The 22085-nt window shown below is 45.3% G+C and overlaps 1 protein-coding gene across 2 annotated transcripts; it reads right to left on the reverse strand.

Annotated features, from left to right (window-relative positions):
* Positions 1–3913: 3913 nt before the first annotated feature.
* On the reverse strand, positions 3914–20369 carry st6galnac (ST6 (alpha-N-acetyl-neuraminyl-2,3-beta-galactosyl-1,3)-N-acetylgalactosaminide alpha-2,6-sialyltransferase). 2 transcript variants are annotated; one of them, XM_056296947.1, is made up of 10 exons: positions 20225–20369; positions 15255–15503; positions 11823–12135; positions 10273–10441; positions 9515–9689; positions 8527–8665; positions 7638–7741; positions 7351–7434; positions 6268–6367; positions 3914–5803 (listed from the first exon to the last, which is right to left on the reverse strand). In XM_056296947.1, the coding sequence occupies exons 2-10, from the start codon at positions 15404–15406 to the stop codon at positions 5633–5635; spliced, it is 1407 nt and encodes a 468-aa protein (XP_056152922.1). In that variant the 5' UTR covers positions 15407–15503; positions 20225–20369; the 3' UTR covers positions 3914–5632. The 2 variants fall into 2 exon arrangements, with proteins under 2 accessions (XP_056152922.1, XP_056152923.1); XM_056296948.1 differs by having other exon boundaries at positions 15255–15679.
* Between the last annotated feature and the right edge of the window lie 1716 nt (positions 20370–22085).

Raw genomic sequence — 22085 nt, forward strand, 5'->3', positions numbered from 1 at the left:
GGTTGGGGGAGTGCAAAGTTCGGCTGTTTGGCTCCTTTATTGGCTGAATGTACATGACTAAGATGGATCATAAACCCTCCTTAAGTCTAAAGTGTGCTGTCGTATTTGCGTTTAGTACCTATATGTGTTACTTAACACAACTGCCATCCCTACAACAATACAGCTACAATAGATGGCATTACCTGAACACCTTTATATCCATTATTGCTTCATGCACATACACACACACATATTTTTATGTGCATGAAACGATCATTTGTATGAAGCCATTAGTGTACAACTGCAAGCAAACAACAAAGCTGTGGTGGGGGTGGCTGAGCCGGATAAGCACACGTCATAAAGACTCGGGCCTGATTGTGTCCTTTTGCTGCACGTCTCCCCCTTCTCTCTTCACCCTGTTTCTTGTCACTCAGACACATGACATTATGAGGTTGAAGTCTGTTGCACAAGCACACGAAAGAAAGGGAGGAGGTCACTTGACATCAAACTGCTTTGTGTCCAAATACCCATACTACAGCTGTAGTACGTACTATAGAATATCCACTTTAAGACTATACTAGATTAAACTGTGTGTGGAATCGAAAAATCTAGTACACTCAAAATGCCAGGATTTATACAATTTTCACAGAAAATTCAAATATGAATCAATTGGAGCCTATTCCAACATTCAACGGTGTCTCTGCCTGGTTGGCTATGGAGATATAGGTTGCGGGAGCTGTAACCACTTGTCATCACTTCCGCTAGTTGACTGGGCAGAAATGAGCAAAGATACATCAAAATGTATCTTGTTACAAAAAAACAAAAACAAAAACAAACCCTCAAATAAACGTATCAAAATAAAATACTGGAGCCAGTATAGTATCAAGATAAAATACATGTATTTTGTAATTTCACAATATAGGAAAATACATTTGTAACAATGGGCAGAACATTCAGATCTTTATAATGTACACATGGGTCTGGTGAGAGTCTGAACTCTACAGGAAGGAAGAACAGGAAGTAGAATGCTACTGCATGTGCATGCCTGCATTGTGTATGTACATATTTTATCCAGGCATAAACACACTTGCACATACATCACTTTGCTATTCAACCTTTCTTCTCGGACTTGAAATAAACAAATTACTACAAATAACAAGAAGCTGTGTTGGAATGCTTGAATTAAATGTTTCAACGGAGCTTTTTTGCCAACTGCCTGCTTCATTTATAATTAATCTGTCATTTAACTATCAAATATGCAGAGTATAAAAGGACACGCACAAATCCCACTGTAGAGAGACTACTCAGAAAGCACAACACAGCACATCTGTGCCCTCTGTATAACGAGGTACGGACCATGTAAAGTCAACCAGGAGATGAGCTCCTGAACCACAGAAATGCCGTTACCACAGCGGACCTCGTGATACAGCATAACAAAGCATAACCACTAGGCTAATGTTGTTCAAGGGAAGCTAGCCACTATTCGTTTTAAGAGGAACTCATCAACTGAGCAACAACTTAGTTGGGGAGGGCAAAGAATTAGATGGTCAGCATCTATTGATAAGGTTATCGGGAACATAAAATGTGTACAAGCTCCCGATCTCCACCTTCCCATACCATAGCTACCCAACTGACAAGCTAACTTGCTAACCACTAGCTATGCACCAGCCTACAGGGCTCCCTCCAGACTAACTTTTTACATCGGTGGCACTGGTGCGCATAACCTATTCATTTACGTTCACCAGCACATAATTTAGGTAGCCCCCCGCCAACATTTTTCACCGCTGCCACCAATGTAACCAGTTATTTTCTTGCCCGGTGTGGGATTCGATACGTAGTGTACTGCACCACAAGGCGACATCGCAAACCGCTCGGCTAAAGTGTCAGACGGTCAGACCCGTTAGCTAGGAGCTAACGTGTCTTATTAGTAATTTACAGTCGTCACCCTCCCCGGAAGCGCGCCCTCGCGCTTTGTTATTCCCGCGCTCCGAAAAGACTTCTGAGGATCTGCACACTTCCGGATCCCGCCGCTGCCACCAATGTAACCGGTTATTTTCTTGCCCGGTGCGGGATTCGATACGGGGTGTACTGCACCACAAGGGTCAGACCCGTTAGCTAGGGACTAACGTGTCTTATTAGTAGTTTACAGTACATTTTAAGCGTCACCTTTTTTTGTCAGTTCACATACATATTTGTGATTTCTTAACACACTATGTAAATGACCGAAGAGTCCATAGCTGTCTGAGGCACATTTACTGCTCCTTCGTGTCACCACAGCCGACAAAATAGACCTACACAAAAAGGGCGGGAACTCTGCCTTGCTCGAAGAACTGCTACGTTATTTACCTTTATCGCAAAATGTCTACGTACAGCTAGCTACATGGCAGTCTATACAGCTCACCCAGCTTTGCGCCGATCAGCACACCTCTGTCCGGGTCAGGGTTTTCTTGTCTTTCTTTTTTTAAAGGACCACTTCGCCGATTTTCGACCTTATTTCTATCTATCCGAATTTGGGGTATAGTGTGAAAAACGTCTGCAGTTGCTGCCAGTGTTTTCCGCGTCTCCGGGACGTAGTTGCAAGATCTGTTCTTCTTCCGGCGCAAATATCGTCATTTGACGCGCCAGTGACGTAGTTGGTGACGAGGGAGAACCGAACGCCTCCGGGGGCGTGCTCCAGATGTCACTCAATAACGAACCTTCCCCGTTCTCTTCTCCTTGTATTGCAGATTAGCTGCGTTTGTAACAGTGAAAATGGCGTCCCAAAACGTGAGGGCAGAGGATCTGCTGGACGAGGATACATTTTACAGGGTTTTGGCTGACTCAGGTATTCAACCGCATTTGTTCGAGCCAGAGTATGTGACCGAAGTGCTGCGGAGAGAGGCCGAGGTTGGCACTGCATTATCCGAGCAAGAGGAGCTAGCTTGCTGGCTCACTCACTTCTGTAGCTGTGGGGCCACGTGTATCGATTGTTTTTTATCTTTAGCCTTTACCTATGTCGTTCGACATGTGTATATTCTAAAAAGTAATATATATTTTTATAGTTGTGGCAGTTCACATGTTTAGCTTGACGGACGGTCCACTGCGCTGGCCGAGGCAGGAGGCATGTTGCTGAATTGCTTGGGTCCCGGGGGACTTCACAGAAGACCGCCTTGATTACGGCAACACTGTGAGTATAGCGTGGCCTTACAAAACCGCTGCGCGAGTGTGTTGCTCTTCATTTAAGATGTATTTACAGGACCTTTTCTGTTTTATGGAATCATGGAGAAAGTATTGTAGCGAATTTGGGGGACAACGCAACTACAGGAACCGCCGCGGCCGGGAAGCGAACCCGTATCACCCGCACCGCAGGAGTCATCGCTAACCGCTAGACTAAAGGGTCAGACTCGCGAACCATCGGCTAGCGTGTCTTCTTATCCGTGCACGTTACAGTATCTTGAATATTTTTAAAATACAAAATAATTCCACTCTAAAGTATCTCGTTACAAGTTACATTTGATTTTTTTTTTACAAAATACACAAAAGAAATTTAAATACTTTTTTCAAATACGAGTAGCAGAAATACTGTCCATCTCAGCGACTGAGGACAGTATAGGAGAATAACACAGCATGCAAGTTTTGATAGAACAGGACATACTAAACAGTATGTAGTACCGTGTGCAGTAAATACTGTCAGTATGTACATAGCAGAGCATTTGGGTGCAGCCATCGTCTTTTTGCTCATTGGCGATGGTAAAAAAAAATTCTACGTTTTTTGCATGTGTGACATAACTGAGAATAAAAGTACTTGGACAAGTAAGCATTCAGGACTGTACACCTATGGTAGATTTTTTTTGGAGTATATGCATACTTTATCATATTTGCACATAAATGTTGGAGTGCCAACCAGGAATGGTGTCTTTTGTTGAAATGAAGCCATATATTTCAGTATTTCACCTTAAAAAACATTTTATTGTGCAGTTAGTGTTTAAAGGCTAAAATGCCGTCCCGCCCCCACAAAAAAGTCTTAGAAAGTAATTAACACAAAATGACAACTGTTCCTTATCCTCACAAAGATTCCTGCTCTCAATTAAATGCAACAAAGGTAAGCTACAACCCAATTTAATAATAGATTCCAAAACAAACAAGGTAAAATCACAGTATACTTTGATACAGATTTGAAAAATCCTAATCTGAGTCAGAAATTGCACTTTGAAAGATTCCTCAGTCCCCTTTTCAACGGAATACGATCCATTATTTTGGTTTAGTGTATCGTCCCATTTGAAGTCTCATGATTTGCAACTTTAAAGTAAAAAAACAAAAACAAAATTTAAATAAACAAATATTCCCTGATCTGCATATTGTCTTTGGTTATTTTGCCCCTCTACTTCATACCGGAAATGGAGAGTATGTTGTCATCGGTGTGCGACTGTATATCCCAAGCGACTCTTCAGTGGTCTCATATAAGTCCCAGCAGTCACATCTGAGTGAGTAAAGTCCGAATAAAATTGACAGTGTAAAGATCTTCTTTTTTTTTTCTCCGACTCACAACTTTGACCTTTGCCGTCACAGTTTAAAGGTCTGTCCAGCTGCATCCTCTTTTGTGCTGTTGGAGAAACCTCCTCTTGTTTGCTCGCCGGAAACATCTTGTCCTAGCTTCCTGCGCTGCTGTGTGCTTCCTGGACTATGATTCACATTGAAGGCACTGAGGGTCTCACGGATTCCTCGCAATATTCTCATTAACATTGCACTGGATCCGGTGGAAAAAGTACACTTTTGTGCTTTAAAAGTAGCTGTTGTAAAACAATACATGAAGTACTAAGTTATATCTGCAAATCCACATGCCCTTTTGTTTTCAAAAACATACCAGTCCTCATGTTCTGTTCACAAATTGGCAATGGATGTAGTGCTGGCTGGTCACATTGACCCAGGTCACCTTCAGATTCTGCAGCCACACAACTGAAATGCCTATAAACCTCCTCAATATATCTTATCTTCATTTCAGTTACAAATAATACCAACAATATTTACAGTTAACAGTTGCCATTCAATATGGATCATTTTGGCCCAAACAGAACCCAACAATTAAGCTTTAGTCACACGGTTAATTGTATGTTCATCTTCAGTGTTTAACACAAACACATGTGCCAACCACTGTATGACCACACACACATACACACACACACACACCAACAGACAGAACATAATCTGAGTGGACATCAGAATAGAACATGACTACTGTCAGCAGAACTCTAACCAACTATTTAGGGCAGAGCAACAGGGTATTTTAAGAAAGCAGCCAACGGAATAACAGACTTGTCCCTTGTCACCACACTGCCCAACAGTAACACACAACCCCACTCTCAAGACCCAAAGCCTGAATGTAGCATGTGCTTTGAGTCATACCAAACTGATTTAACAAACCCCAGTTAACGTTTCATTAGGAAAAACAAAAACCCGAAATGTGTTCTAAACAGCCATAGCAGCCGTTGCTTTGCTTTGCTTGACAACAGGAAGTATGACAGTTATTCTGAAACAAGGTAGGCTTGTCTAGTCTGATTTCTTGTCGTGGGTGCTTGCCTCATCATGTGTCATGGGGTGGGGTACTGGCAGCAGAAATTAGGGTGGCTTGCAACACTGCAGAAGGGATGACATCATGTCAGGGTTGGCTGCTAATTCACTGCCGCATGTAAAGCTGGATGAGGCCTGCCTGCTGCAGCTGCTGCCACAGCTTCATCTCCAGACGAAAGTCGTGGTTTATGTAGAAGTGCACAGGGTGGTAGCTGGTGTCGAAGTAGTGATCCGAGTACTTGCTGTAGTCCGGGGTCATAAAGCCGTAGGCGCTCACCTTGGTCAACACAAAAACACAAAAGGCTTGGTCCCCTTATTGCTTTTCCCATCAAAACCCAGTATAACAAAAAGTGTTTTACGTTGCTTTGCCCAAGGCCACCTGAGATTCTGAGGGAGGAAGTTGCTTAGGCAAATTTGTAATTTGTGATATTGGGCTATACAAATAATACTGACTTGACCCATTATACCCCCTGCCCACATTGTCTGCAGCACAAGGTTTTGCACCATTCATATGTGGAGATTATGAGAGGGTGTGCCCTGCAAAGACTCACTGACTGACCTTTAAGTGAACTATGGTTGTGGTGGGAGAGAATGTTATGCAATGATGTAAGAGACACTGAAGGCAAATACATGAGAATAAATGCACTCAAACTATAAGACGGGCATGGTCTTGCTAGCAGTCGTCACAAATCTGTTTAATTCAAACACGTCTGTTAATTAGAAATGATGGGTCGATCATACCTTGTCACAGGTGTGCAGAGCAGACAACAACATCACAGCGCCTGTTGATGGACGGTATATGTTTCTGTGTTTACCGCTAACAATTGGAGATCGAAGGAATCTGGGAAAAAAACCCCAAAACATATAAAGCTTAGTTGTTTCTGAATCTGTTTTTTCAATGGCCCCAGACACAGTAATGGTGTATAAATGTGAATCCCCCCCCTTTTTTTTTTAACCCCGAATTGTACTTTTTCCAATTACCCCACTCTTCCGAGCCGTCCCGGTCGCTGCTCCACCCGCTCTGCCGATCCGGGGAGGGTTGCAGACTACCACATGCCTCCTCCCAGACATGTGGAGTCGCCAGCCGCTTCTTTTCCCCTGACAGTGAGGAGTTTCACCAGGGGGACGTAGCGCGTGGGAGGACCACGCTGTAGACACGGTCTATCGTGTCTGCGGGTGGGAAGCCGGATGTGGGTATGTGTCCTGGTCGCTGCACTAGCGCCTCTTCTGGTCGGTCGGGGCACCTGTTCGGGGGGGATGGGGAACTGGGGGGAATAGCGTGGTCCTCCCAAGTGCTACGTCCCCCTGATGAAACTCCTCACTGTCAGGTGAAAAGAAGCGGCTGGCGACTCCACATGTACGGGAGGAGGCATGTGGTAGTCTGCAGCCCTCCCCGGATCGGCAGAGGGGGTGGAGCAGCGACCGGGACGGCTCGGGAGAATGGGGTAATTGGCCAAGTACAACTGGGGAGAAAAAATGGGGGGGGGGGGCACCACTTTAACGAGGTCAGAGCTAGAAAAAAAGGGAGGGGTAATCAATGCTCTAAGGAAGATGTCATGAGAAGCCATCCAGGGTCCCTTGGTTCTCCCCATCTCACTCACTATGAGCCAGACAGTTCCTCATACTCAAACACAAGTTGTTCACAAACAGATAAGCATCACAATCGTCTTTTGCCCTGGTTTGTCAGTGTGTGAGAAGTCCCCACCGTGCAGTCCCGTTTGAGCCACATAACTGGTTTGAAAATCTCTTCTTTAAGCCGTTTGTAATGTGAGCCCTAATCTCCTGATCAGACGCGCCCATCTCTCAGATAATGCACTAACTCACCGGTTCCTGATGTAACGAATGAAATCAGGGTGGAACATCTTGAACTTTTCCGCTGATGCATTTTCTCCAAAGTAGCTCGGTGGACTACGGGGAAAACATCACAAGTGTTGGAAAACCACACGTGCTACTCAGGGCTGAGCTATAACTCAGATCAGAACACACACAAATACACATAGAAAAGACCCATATACACACACTTCCATACAAACACACTAAAACACAACTCCAGCAACGTGGCAGAGTTTGTCAGTGCTGAGCAGCCGCCCAAATAGGAGAGGCCTGCTTACCTGCTGCTGCGCTCGGGCCCCGTGTCTACTGGAGTGTGTGTCACCACGGCCTTTATCAGTATATAGTCACGGGTTTGATCTGGCAAGAATATATACCGTGTCTCCTGTAAGACAGAGAGAACAGAAAGCATGAGAAAGGAAGTGTGCAAGGAAGAGAGGAAGAGAGTAGACAGGAGTAGGATGAGACATGAACACATCACCTGACCACCTGACAGGACTGCCGTCTGTTTATTTCAACAGAAAACTGCTAACATACATGGCAAAACCCAGAGTGGCATTCCATCTAAATTCTTCTATTTTATTCCACTATCCAAACCCAAGTTCTATTTTCCCTTTTTTTTTTTGTGGATTTTTTTCCTCCCCTTTTCTCCCCGGTTGTATCTGGCCAATTACCCCACTCTTCCAAGCCGGCCCGGTTGCTGCTCCACCCTCTCTTGCCGATCCACGAAGGGCTGCAGACTACCACATGCCTCCTCCGATACATGTGGAGTCCTCGAACAGGCGCCCTGACCGACCAGAGGAGGCGCTAGTGCAGCGACCACGACACATACCCATATACGGCTTCCCACCCGCAGACACGGCCAATTGTGTCTGTAGGGATGCCCGACCAAGCCGGAGGCCACACAGAGATTCGAACCAGTGATCCCCGTGTCGGTAGGCAACGGAATAGACTGCCACGCTACCCAGATGCCCCAAATTCTTCTATTTTATTCCATTATCCAAACCCCGAGTTCTGTTTTCCCCTTTTCTATGTCTTTGGTGTGGCTTGGGTGTGGGTTTACAGTTCTCCCTATGAAATGCAGTCCGAGTCTATAGTAAGAAAAAAATAAAGAAAAAACACTTTTGCTAAAAGGCCACTTGGCACTTTTCCCTTTGCTGCTGGGCTGACCTCAGAAAGGGGAGGTCCTCTGTATCCGTGTTGGGCATAGCCCCTCATTGAGTTCCTCATTGTGTTGGTGGAGAAGATGTAGTGGGTGGTCCGTGACCCCACGTCCCGCTCAAAGCCCTGAATGACAGCCCCATTGGTTCTGAGGTGGTGCACGTGCGCACACACACACACACAGAAAAGAAAAGCAAATACAACGTAAGCACAAAAACATATACATGCACAGAGAAACACAAAGAAAAAGACAACAAAAAAGTAGAATTTGTGATATTGGGCTATAGAAATAAAATTGACTTGATTTGACATATGCAAGGCCCAGTCTTACAAGTCCAGATCTTGAATTTGACTCAGTGACAACACGCTCGCTGTCATTGGGGCTTCTGCTCTTTATTTGCCAACAGCAGCTATTCACAGCGGTCTACAACAACACACCTAGGGTTGTGATTTAAGAGCTGGGGTGGGGAAATGACTGGAGGAACACTTTTGGTGAAGGAAACTTCTTCAAACCATCCTCACAGGGAGACCCCTTTATGCTCGAGTGCTCACACAAGGTTAGGCTTAAAGGGTTAGAGTACGCGGCGTCCGGGTAGCGTAGCGGTCTATTCCGTCGCCTACCAACACGGCCTTGGTCGGGCGTCCCTACAGACAACTGGCCGTGTCTGCAGGTGGGAAGCCGGATGTGGGTATGTGTCCTGGTTGCTGCACTAGCGCCTCCTCTGGTCAGTCGGGGCGCCTGTTCGGGGGGGGGGGGGATAGCGTGATCCTCCCACGCGCTACGCCCCCCTGGCGAAACTCCTCACTGTCAGGTGAAAAGAAGCGGCTGGCGACTCCACATGTATCGGAGGAGGCATGTGGTAGTCTGCAGCCCTCCCCGGATTGGCAGAGGGGGTGGAGCAGCGACCGGGACGACTTGGAAGAGTGGGGTAGTTGGATGGATACAACTGGGGAGCAAAATAAAGGTGTGGGGGGTGGTGTTAGGGTACCACGCTACCTGAACACGTAGTCATGACCGTCGATCTCCTGCCCCTTCTTGGAATCATTCAGTATACCGCCATTTCCCACCACGGCGCAGCGGATACACGGGGCCTTGCCGCCCCGTGCCTTCCAGTCATCAAACATCTGCCGGTGTGCAGAGGAGTTGAGAGCAGACACTGCACCCATCACCACTGCGGGCACAGATAAAGAGCCTTGTCATGATTTGGTCACACAATGAGCACCTTCACACACTTCTTAAAAATGCATAAATCTGGGCACACCCTTCGAAAAGATAAAGAAAATAAGATCTACTTCGGTGGAAGCCGCTCAACCAGATTTTTTTACTGTCGGCTTTGTTCACCAGCAGATTGATTGTATTAGTATTGGTCTGAGTAAGGACGCGGCGGCGTTGCAGGCAAACAGAAGGAGGGCATTGTTCTCTGAGCGTGACAGGTGCTTGAACTGTGAGGAAGGTCACATGTCCTTTAAACAAACAGAAACGCAGACCTTCTGCCAGACAACCTTCTGTCTTGTCTCCAGGAAGTGGTATTTTCAGTGGCACATTTGCGAGGAAATATTTGGGACAGCGAGTTTTGAATATAAAAACAATACACATCAGCAGTGGAGGCGGTCTAGGGAAGTCCTCGGTACTTATAACGCGTATGGGTGCATGATGGCGAAATCAACGTGTGTTTTCAAGGCGAAAATTATGCGATTTGTGGCAAATAAACTCAATTATAGTCAGCAGAAAATAGAAAGAGATTAATGGCTCACTGTCGTAGTACCCTTCCCCCGGCCAGCCATGTGCCCCTGGGTAGCGGGATAGGCGCTGGTACTCTTCAGGAGTAGCATACTTGGCCCACTGGAAGAGCGGGACACGATGGAGAAAGCGTTCACGGAAGTCTGTTGCAGACACCTTCTTTCTTATACTGTCTGGACAGTCCTGGGAGGAGCAGATACCACAACCATGTTGTTATCATGGTGCGCACACATGCACAGAGATGCACGCATATGCACCCTAGCGTACTCTCAATCATAGACTTAGTCACATGCGTACTTCATCATCCGTCAGAAACGCAAACATGCACGTAAAAGATGAAGGTCACTGTACCCTACATGCGAGTCTTCGTACCAGTGTTTATTCATGCCTGCATGCACGCTACAAAGCCCTTGCTACTGACCAACAGCATCAGTTCAACTTGGCAACCGCAATATTAGCCCACAGATTCTCACCGGGGGCAATTATTTAGTGATTGAAAAGCTCCACCGGTGCAACACTAATGACAAGAGGGATGCTGAGAGGTTTCATACGGCAACGGAAACACTCGTTCATTTCAGATGGTAACGTGTTGCTGACACACGCCTGAAAACATGTTTATGTAGGAACACAAGGACACACATATATATATATATAGTGTATATACTGTCCCCCTCACAAACAACACAAGAGTTTTCAGTCAGTAGAGACAAAAAGACTGATATTACAGTCAACCCAGTCTGCAAAAAACCTCTTGTTGGCGAACGGTATAATGTACCTTGTCTTAGGTCTCTGTGGTTTTAATCGTTTTACAACCTCCCGTGTACGAGGCAGGCAGTTCCACTTATCTCAAAAGCCTGCAGTGCATTTTATAACAGACGCAGAAGTCTTCAAAACACCGTGCCCTGGCCATATAAACCTCCATTTTTGAGCATACATATGTAGCTGAAAACAGAAACCGCCATATCGCAGCAGCACACAGCTGATTGCTCGCATGAAATGTTTACTGTGCTGAGACAGAATGAAATAACGTCTCTGCTTTAGAGTGCTATGTGGGTTTAATTTGCCTCCATTGCGCTCGGTGAAGCATGTGACATACAGTTTGGCAGTCCTGGGAGACATGACTTCATCTTCATGAACGTTCACTCCCCCCCCAGATTCACTGTGGCATCCGCCCTTTATAAGTTTCCGCTCGCTTCAGAAAAGGTCATCAAGTGACGCTCAATCATGAAGCACCACAAGGCCTTAATGCTCAGTGGTAATCGCCGAGCAATCCAATACCCCAAATTAATTGAAGCAGATCGCAAGGTGGTATGAATTACCGCTTTGATTACTTATGGGCCTGTATAATCCCTTGTTCGTCAACAATATCACTCTGTATCATCTCACACAGCTGACCAGGATCACGTTACCCACCGGCCGGTGTTGCAAAAAAGGGTGCCCATGCTTTGACCACACATCACGCGTGACGGTTTGGGGGCATAAGCACCCCCGCTCAGCAGCGGAGGCTTGCCTACACATTCGATTACAATCTCGATAAGCAGATTTGTATTGAGTTGGTACTCACTGTTTGGAGTGGGAAGTCCTCGCTGCTGTATTTATCGCCGATGTAAGGAGGCTCTGTTATCCTGGCTGCAGGCAGATTAGGGCTTTTTGTAGTGGTCCTGTGATTTTCCTCGGCATTCGACTTGGAGTTAGGCTTTGCGGCATTTCCTTCCGAAGGCTTGGGTTGCCGAGTATTCAGAATTGTACTCTGTATGGCATTTGTATGTTCTTGTTGAACCGTTTCAGAGATTAGCTTTGGATGAGAGCTCGAGGTAGGGGGCATATGGGTCCATTGGTCAGTGTTGTTGCCCAAAAGCTGCTCAGAGTTTTGCAACCTGTTGGCATACAAAGCATTTGATGATCATCATGAAGGCAAACGATTTTTCATCCAACATCCCTCCTCTGACACAATATTCTTCTACACCTCATGCAATCTTTTTTTTTTTTTGCGTTTGTTTGACCCTAATCCCGTAGCTGTTAACACAAAAAGGGACTTTTTAATCATCATGTGGTAGATAAAAACGATTTATGTCTCTGTCAAACACCGCCCAACATAGCACTGCACACTTATTGTCGAAAGGAGGAAGCTGAAGTGAACTAGAAAATGAATATATGTTGTACACATATGAACAGCAACTCTGAGCTCTGCTTCTCATTCAGTTATCAAAACCTGGTTTTGCTATGCAAATTGCTATTGTCTAATCTGATGATTACGGAAATGTGCACAAACCTGATAAAACCCATCGAGAACCGTCTACATATAGCTAAGCCATTGTCTTTTTCACTGCAATGATCTTGCAAATTGTTTTGAATGGCTTGTAACTCATAGGTTAAGTATTAACTGAAACATGGTAATGTTCAACAGATGAAGAGTCCGAGGAGCTAAATTAACCTGGTGATATTCTTCATATGCAGAAACTGACTTGGCCGGTAACACATCTAATTCTGATTCGGGTTTTTATAAGGGGAAGAGAGCTAAAAAAAAAAATCAGAAAACTTCTCAACACTCGAAAGTGGTAGGTCACTTGGTTGTTGTCTAGGTCCGTCAAGACCACAGACTGCAATGTCAAGACACATTATATCATGCAAAATGCACTGGGCTAGAGAGCCATGACAGTTTGGATGTGCATTTAGATAAAACACAGCTCAAGATGACCCACCAGCTCTGGCAGTTCTCAATATGAGAGGCTTGCATTCAAGCTTTTCATTAAGTAGCCTACGTGAAGCATAACAGTGAGAGACATATTTTCCATTTCTCCCTTCCCCCTTGAAGCATTTGAACTTGCTGGCTTTTAAAGCTGCAAGACTGCCCATTATAGCGAGGCTTACATTTCACATATGTGTGCTAAAAGACCACCTCCAGTGAAATAACACTGGAGGCTCTTTTCATTAGCAGAGCTGGAGTACTGTGTGGCTCCTTTGTTTAGACCACAATGACACAACTTGAGGGGGAATAAGTACCGGTTACTGAAAAACCATGGAACTTTTTATTCCCTCTATGATCTAAGAGAATAACGCCTCCTTACAGGATTCCCCTATTAGGAAATACAGCTGACTAGCAATAGAAATGAGTAATGTAACTCCCGTTAATGTTGGATTTAATAAGTGTTGAGGATGTAAAACACAGCTGTTGTGTGACTTGGTTGTGAACAGGACGACGTGGTCGTAAATTTGTATTTGGAAGTAGGCCTTGTGTGGGCTGTACATTTTCAGCTGAGTAGCTAAAATTACATGTTATTTACATCACACGATATCCCGGTTTAACGCTAAATGGTGACATTGTAAAATAGATGCTTTTAGAACCGGTTCAGAAGAGCTAGTTAGCCCGTCTGAATGGCTTTTAGCTAACCAACAAGCCAGAAAAGCCAAACGACGCATCAGAAACACTTACAAACTTTTATCTAAAGGTCCCACTCGCATCCCTTTCGATAGGGTTTCTATGAAACCCCACCTGAATGAAACCACGTGGACAATAGATGATAGAATAAGGGAGAATTGAGGTAGGGGTGCTGATAAAGTATATTTTGCCATATTTTTTTTCCACCAATGAGGATTATAATATCAATGGGGAGGAGGGGGGGGGGGTGAAATCTTTATCATCCTATAATGGCATGTATTTTTAGATTGTACTCGTATACAGGAATTTTGGAGGGGTCACATTGTGGATTTAAAAAAAAAAATCACCATAAATGAAAGGACGTTTGTATTGGATTAGCCTTGCCTTGGCTGCTAGCTGTCGATGAGTCGGGACTGCAGATTCGCTCAGAATGACTGGGAGTCTGTTAGGATAAGATGCTCCAGTTGGTTCTTTCAGAGATCGAAAAATTTCCCACATGAATCGCAGTTTAGAAATCATTAAAACACGAATTAACCGGTATCTGTTACTTGGTCTCATGTCAGCCTGACCTACAACCGTCTCATTTGCACACGATTTTGAGTGTGGTAGCGCGAGCGTTACAGCTAACCCACGCTGATTGGTCGAGAAGGTCATGAATATTAAAATTTAGAGGCCGCGTCTGCATGCGTTACACAGAAATAACAGTGCCAAGGCGATGCACGTTTACAGTGATGTATTATGTACGTACTGCATCATTGTCAAGTTAAATTAATGAAAAGATTTCATCTATATGCTCTCTTGTTGGTGTTTGTTCATGTTCAGAGCCGTTTTTAGCTACTGTAAACTACTAATAAGACACGTTAGCCCCTAGCTAGCGGGTCTGACCCTTTAGCCGAGCGGTTAGCGACGTCGCCTTGTGGTGCAGTACACCCCGTATCGAATCCCGCACCGGGCAAGAAAATAACCGGTTACACTGGTGGCAGCGGTGGGATCCGGAAGTGTGCAGATCCTCAGAAGTCTCTTCGGAGCGCGGGAATAACAAAGCGCGAGGGCGCGCTTCCGGGGAGGGTGACGACTGTAAACTGCTAATAAGACACGTTAGTCCCTAGCTAACGGGTCTGACCCTTTAGCCGAGCGGTTAGTGATGTCGCCTTGTGGTGCAGTACACCCCGTATCGAATCCCTCACCGGGCAAGAAAATAACCGGTTACAGTACCAATTAGATCAGCAGAAGCTGCCACAGTACCTTATAAAACATAATATGACGATGCCGTCAAACTCATGAATATCAGATACCTGTCAATCATGGTCAGCGTTGTTTAGCTGTAATGCTTATTCTGCCACAGAATAAATCAATCAATAAATCAATAGAGATCGCTATTCTGTGTATTCTGCCAAACTCAAAACGGTGTTCACGCGAGGCAGGTATAGATCTGCGTGACAAAAATACTAGCGCTGGATACGTATACTAATTTCTAAACAGGGATTTATGTGGAAGAATTTTAGTACAATTTTAGAATTGTAGCCCAGTAGACTCAGCCATTCTGAGTGAATTGGTACTCCCCGTGTTCAGCAGCGCCAGTAGTGGCTGATCAGGGGTTACCTTGCCCTGACTCACCTGCTTTGTCTCTGGTCGCCATTTCCAAGGAAACGAATCCGGACCACCATATGCCAGGGGATAGATATCTCGAAACTCAAACACAGGATGTAGACAAGCAGCAGGGAGCTGACAGCCAAGAAGCAGAGCACCAGCCTCCTTTGGCGTCCCATGCTTGTCAGGATGAGCCAACCGCTGGCCGGCAGGCTGTGTGCGTGCCCCCTGCCCTCCTCCCACGCTGCAGGGACATTAGGAGGTGAAGGATGCAAGCTGGGCAGAGGCAGGAGAGAGCAGAGGAACTGTCCTTTATATTTGTTTTGTGTGAGATAATGTTTGTATAGTCAGTCACGGGTGGTGGTGGTGGTGGTGGTGGTGGTGGGGGGGGGTTATGGTAGGTAGGGACTTAATGAGCCTCCCTTGGCTCCACTGGGTCTCTCTCAACACACCTAAAACAGAAAGGGAGGGAGAAACAGTGAGAGAGAGAGAGAGAGAGAGAGAGAGAGAGAGAGAGAGAGAGAGAGAGAGAGAGAGAGAGAGAGAGAGAGAAAAGATGGAGGGGGAAACTTTATCTTCCTGTGTCAGCAGAGCTCCTCATAATCCCTTTTTAATGAAACCTCTGCCTGTGTACCCATGGAAAAAAATGCTTGACCGCCATCATCCTATCCTTTCTGCATTCATTTTTTGATTCGTTCCTTTTCTTTTCTTTCTATGTTGACTCCAGCCTCTCTGTTACATGGCAACTGCAGGATACAGAGAGTGGACTGAAATTCGATCAATCTCAAACATGACAAAGTTCAATGGAAAACACAATAGCTGAATAAGGCTGACAGGACAGACCCTCCAAACCGGACGAGAGAGGAGCGTGGATGGCGGCTGCTACTGAGGAAGATGACATAATCATCCCGAAGTACTGTAGAGAAATTTTACGAAATGTGTTCCCATGCTAGGCACAAACTCACAACCTTCACTGCCCATAGGTTCAAATAAGTCACTGCAACGGTGGGAAAATCCAAACTGGTCCTTTTAGGAAATGTTTTCTTATGCATTCTTTCTTTTTGTGATCACTCAGACAAGTTCAGTCTCTTCAGTTCCCACCAGAAATTAGAGTGCCACTCCTTCTCCACCTCTTTCTAAACAGTATAACAATGATGGCTTTATAGATTACTGCCAGGTGGAGTTTTAGTCTCAGTTTTAGAGAAAGTGGTTCTTCACCCTGCCACCTTTGGATTGTTTAACTATTGGTCATGATCCCATTCTCTTTGTAGTTCTGATTTGTTCAGTTTGCAGCGAACCACGTAGGACCCACATGCAGATGTGTCACATTAGACTCATGTATGACAGAGAATTGGCTGGGGTCCAGATTGGGAAGAATAAGTCACCACATATTTGTTGATAACCACACCGCTGCTACTCTGACAGACCTGGTGAATGTGCAAAATGTCTCCAAGTTTGATTTTTTTTTCCAGGTTGCCTTGTCAACCGGGCGGCAAAAATGGTGTGGAGGAGTCCAAGCAAACTAGACCATTCCAGTTTTCACCTTGACAGGTGAGTCAATTGTTTGCAACCGCTCTGCCTTCAGTCTCAAGGAAAAACAATCTCAAGCATAGTCCACAGAACCCTTTCATAAGCCTTCAAGTTATCGTCCTGATAGTAATTCAGAGAATGCCTTCCTACCTCCGTGATGACATCTTGTTAACCAAGTGGGAGTGTTACATTGACAAATTGGGAGGTAAAGTCACTCAGCTTGTTATCGCCTAAAACAAATATAGGCCATTAAGTTCTACAGCATTTTTATCTTAGCTTACTTGTACATCGTGGCATAACCTGATAGATGACTTAGGAACTTTACCACAAGATGGATGTGGCAGTTTTTGTATCCCAGTTGTAGAAAATCACTTGGGAGTGACTGTACGTGTAAACCCTTTGACAAATAGCCAGGCATAGAACTGTTAACATTTAAATGCAAAAGGGAAACTTGTGGTTGAAGCTGTTCCTTCCTGTCAACTTTTGAGTTTTTGAAAAAAAAAATGCAATAAATGCTGCCTGACCCAGGCAGCAATTTAATGTCCCGCACATCTGCTCAGGGGGCAGATACGATGTCTTCAGTGCTTACTATTCAGGATCACACGTTGTTTAGGTGAGATACCACTCACTTTGCAGTTAAGTCCACCCAAGGCGAGACCCAAGTCCAGACTAAGTCTTTAGTCAGTGAGTCTGGGTCAAGTCCAAGACCGAAGCTTATCAAATTTGAGTCAAGTCCAAGACTATAAAGCAAGTCCAGTTCAAGACCAATGGGGCCAAAACACCGGAAGAGAACAAATCCAATTAGACACCATGACTGTAATGGTAGAAGTTTGCCATTATAGTAAGTTAAGGTCCAAAATGGTATTAAGCTCTCATAAGATCTGGAAGAAGAGGGACTAGTCGTCTGTGAGGTTTCTGAGGCGAGCACAGGCTTGTACTTTACAATGTGGTAGTCCGTCATACAATTTGAGGTCCCTTAGCAGTACTCAATGATGGATGACAAGGGAAGTTGGTACCACTTTAGACTACCTGTATAAAGAATTTATAAATGGCTTATAGTTAGGTTATTGATTAGGTTGTAAATGCTTTAATAAACAATTATAAAAAAGTTATAACACAGTTTTCATACATCGATGCAGGCTCACTATTTGGCAAGCGCAAGTTACTGCTGCACTCATCTATCCTGTTAAATCTCGGCTCTTGCTTGATGCTAGCAGACCTTGCTAGCTGCTAACAAATTTTGCTAGCTGCTAGCAGATCTTGCTAAGTAACCAATGAGATCTGAGACTTAACAGTACGGATGGGCTCACTATTTGGCAAGCAACAGGTCACTGTTGCCCTTTTTATCTGATGTGTTATAACAGCTTATTAATGATTTATAAAGTGTTCACAACCGAATTAATAAACCCTTTATAAGGGTCGTCTTATTGTAAAGCGGTACTGGAAAGTTTATTTATATGGCAAGGCAATTTCAGCGGTTTACGTAAAGCCATAAAAATACATTAAATAAGATAGAAATACATTTAGATAACGAGATTAAACTATAAAAACAGAATTAGAAAATATATTTTAAAAAAGAAATCAAAAGATAAAAACACAGATAAGAGTAAACATGGCCAAGGTGCAGGAGTGAATAAAGAAAGGGTCAAGGTGCAAATCAGTAGGCTGAAGATTTACTACAAGGCAAGGGAGAATGTCAGAGTTTTTCTTTTTTTGCATCGTTTTAAAAGTGGTCAGCGTTGAATATGACTGCACTTTCCCTTCCTGTTTGCATTTCGCCCGTGTCACTGCCAAGAATAAAGAAACTGACAGGGACCGACGAACCACCTTCTCCCACATAAACCTATAGCTCGTCACTTTCGGCCAGTTTTTCTTTTCTTTGCTGCCTGTCGAGGAACATGTGCTTGGTGGACTTGATTACGTGGCTTATTTACTGAAAATCTCTCCTTTTGAATCGAGTACGTTGTGCCAACGTGATGTCCAGTGAATAAACAAACAAAAAAGAGTGACACCAAATGCATACTAGTAAACAGCACATCATAGCCCCCAATTCCACCCACTGTCCATCGTGTATATAGCAAGTATATATGGTTGCAAACGCCGACTTGGGCATGCAAAGTGAGGCACACTGCCAACTACTTCCTTTCTGAGCTGTGTGTTATTCAACATTATCTTTATTCCTCATCAAAAGTTGTGGCTCCAGTAACAAGTTCTGATGTTGTGCGTTTGATGAGCTGGTGCGAGTTAGAGGAAACGTTCTTGGAGCTCTGCCAAAAGTTTCAATGGAGACAGACTACCAACATATTTACAAGGGTAATAATGCTCTCCTTTGGCAAAGTGCTGGGGCGGGTTACGATTCACCCTGCGATGGCGAGAGATGGCGAGTGCTCTGAGCTGTGACCAATACCTGCCTACCTACCCACACACACAACCCCCCCCCACCCCTCCCTGTATGTCTCTCTGCTCCTGGCATCTCTGCTGTAGCGTTTAACTCTCAGAGGAGTCGGGGGCCGTAATCAGCAGACAGGTTTAAGCTGGATGGAGGTTTTTTTTTTGGTTTTTTTTTTTACGACTGTGTAAACTGATAGTTTGCCTCTCGTCTCTTCTCTCCCACATCTGGCTGGCTTTACGGTTTAGTTTGGACGGCACCATAAGACAGCCACCCTCATTTGTCACAGCCGCCGCCGGGTGCACGCCGGTACCGAGCGTCACGCTCCACGTGTTCTGATTCTGTTTTCCCGGACCCGGTAATACAATTTGGCAAGGCAGCCTCCATTTTCGTACGGTCTCCCTGATTTTGTTAGGACTTGAACAGTAACAAAATGGCCCGAGGCAGCACACATTCTGCTGGTGAAACCTCTCCTTTTAACCACCGTTCAAATGTGCAGTCTCCAGCTGCACAGCCGGGGCAACAACACAAAAAAATCCCCCCCCTTTAACGTTGTCACATCTGCAAAACGAGGTGAAATAGTGTTGCCGGTGTAAATAATACAGCCGGGTCGTCCGGTGTGAGCCTGGATAGGGAATGGAAGGAATGTCTGGTGAGGAGCCCCTGATAAGCTCAGCTCCCCACGTCTCTGGCAACTGACACAACACATGAAGTTTGATTTTTTTTTTTCCTTTTCCATCAAATAGTTTTCCAGCCAACAAATATTCAAGGCATTTCAACCTCACTTGAATTCAATGTCAGAATATTTCAGCCGAATCCTCGCCGGCATACTGCTTCATCAAATGAAGTCAGGACAGAAAGAATTAAGGAGTTAAGAATTAATGACCAAAACAAAATTAAAAGTAGTGGTTTCATTCAGTCAAGTTGGACACATGACACAGTGAATAAGTGGAACAACTCATGACTGTTCAGTCTCGCTCCTGCCCGGCCAGAGGACTCTGAAACTCACCGTGGCCCTTCCCTCCCTGTGTAACAACACACACTCAGAGCACAAGTTACGCTGCCAGCGCTCCCTTACCAATGTCCCGTCTCCGGTATTCTGCAGAGGCGGCCGGCCGTCTGTCCCTGCGTGGCTGTGATCACCGCAGTGTATTCCTCCAAGTTTAAGAGCTGTGTTGTGTGTCCCTGCTGTGGTGTGCTGTACTCACACAGCCCGGCACAGTATGGGCGGGACGATAGTGAAATGAGCAACAGCTGCTGGCAACTGGTCAACCCCCTCAACCCCACAGTGGGGGAGGAAGACGTGGGGAGAGAGAGCGAGAGAGACAGAGAGAGAGAGAGAGCGAGAGAGACACATTAACACAACATGAGAGAGAGAGAGACGGAGAAAGAGATAGAGAATGTGTGTGTATGTGTGTGAGACAGAGATAGAGACTTTAACAAAACAGAGAGAGAGTGAGAGAGACATTAACACAACATGAGAGAGAGAGACAGAGAAAGAGATATAGAATGTGTGTATGTATGTGAGACAGACAGAGAGACTTTAACACAACATAGAGAGTGAGAGAGACATTAACACAGCATGAGAGACAGAGAAAGAGATAGAGAATGTGTGTGTATGTGTGTGAGACAGAGACAGAGAGACCTTAACACAACATAGAGAGAGAGAGAGACATTAACACAGCATGAGAGATGGGGAAAGAGATAGAGAATGTGTGTGTATGTGTGTAAGACAGAGACAGAGAGACTTTAACACAACATAGAGAGAGAGAGAGAGTGAGAGAGAGACAACAACATGAGAGAGACGGAGAAAGAGAGAGAATGTGTGTATGTGTGTGTGACAGAGCGACAGAGAGACTTTAACACAACATAGAGAGAGAGAGAGAGCGAGTGAGAGAGAAATTAATACAACATGAAAGTGTATGTGTGACAGAGACAGTAACACAACATAGAGAGAGCGAGTATGTGTGACAGACAGAGAAATTAACACAACATGAAAGTGTGTGTGTGTGTGTGTGTGTGTGTGTGTGTGAGACAGAGAGACAGAGCGACATTAACACAACATAGAGAGAGCAAGAGAGAGAGAGCGTGTGTGTGTGACAGAGAGATATATTAACATGAGAGTGAGCGTGTGTGTGTGTGTGTGTGACACAGAGAGACATTAACAACACGAGTGTGTGAGACAGAGACAGACAGACAGACAGACAGCGTGAGTGAGTGAGAGAGCAAGAACAGCCTCTCCAGGTTGCAACTGTTTGCCATAAGCGGAAAGCTTTGCTAGAATCACAATGAGCAGGGACCCTAAACTACAAAACCTGGTACGTGTACACACACATATGTACACACACACACACACACACACACATTCACAGAGAGAAGAGGAGCTGTCAGGCGACAGGCAGGAACATGCAGGCCGGCGGTGGAAGGGGGCGTGCTGCTCTCACTGTAGACGGCTGGCAGCCTGTTTTTGTTTGTTTTTTCGATGGAAAGAAAGCTTCAGTCTTCAGAGAGGAGCCGTCTCTCAAGTGAGTTCACTGTAGGACATCAGAGGAGCAGTCAGATGACCCCCCCCTCCTCCTCCTCCCCTCCTCTCCTTCCTTCTCTCCTTTCCTTCTGTCAGTCACCCTTCACAGAGGCGGTCGCCAGGGTCCGGCGAGCCAAGCGGGAGTCAACAGCCAGCGTGCCTCTCTAGGTTTGGTTTCCCCTGAAAAAGACAGCGAGACAGGAAGAAGGGAAACGTACAGACGGAGAGGAGGGATGCATTACAATACGCACCACTGGTCGCTTTGGCAGGCAAAAGGAAGGCAGCTAGCTGGAGGGCGAGGGGGAGGAGGAGGCGAAGAGGAAGGGGAGGGGGGGTAAAGTGGGTCAGCTCTGGATGTTATTCCAGATGTATAGGCTACCACATCCCTCTGAGGTGCAGCTACGGCCTGCCTTTA

This window comes from Lampris incognitus, chromosome 17 (assembly GCF_029633865.1).
Source record: "Lampris incognitus isolate fLamInc1 chromosome 17, fLamInc1.hap2, whole genome shotgun sequence".
In the NCBI taxonomy this organism is placed as follows: Eukaryota; Metazoa; Chordata; class Actinopteri; order Lampriformes; family Lampridae; genus Lampris; species Lampris incognitus.

What these genes read in the sequence shown, in the direction of transcription:
- st6galnac (XM_056296947.1), bottom strand. Translation starts at nt 15,406, where the DNA reads ATGGGACGCCAAAGGAGGCTGGTGCTCTGCTTCTTGGCTGTCAGCTCC. An exon ending in AGGACTTCCCACTCCAAACA is followed by an intron (nt 10,442 to 11,822) that starts GTGAGTACCAAC and finishes TGCTCCTCCCAG; the next exon opens with GACTGTCCAGACAGTATAAG. An exon ending in GGGCCCGAGCGCAGCAGCAG is followed by an intron (nt 7,435 to 7,637) that starts GTAAGCAGGCCT and finishes TTTTCCCCGTAG; the next exon opens with TCCACCGAGCTACTTTGGAG.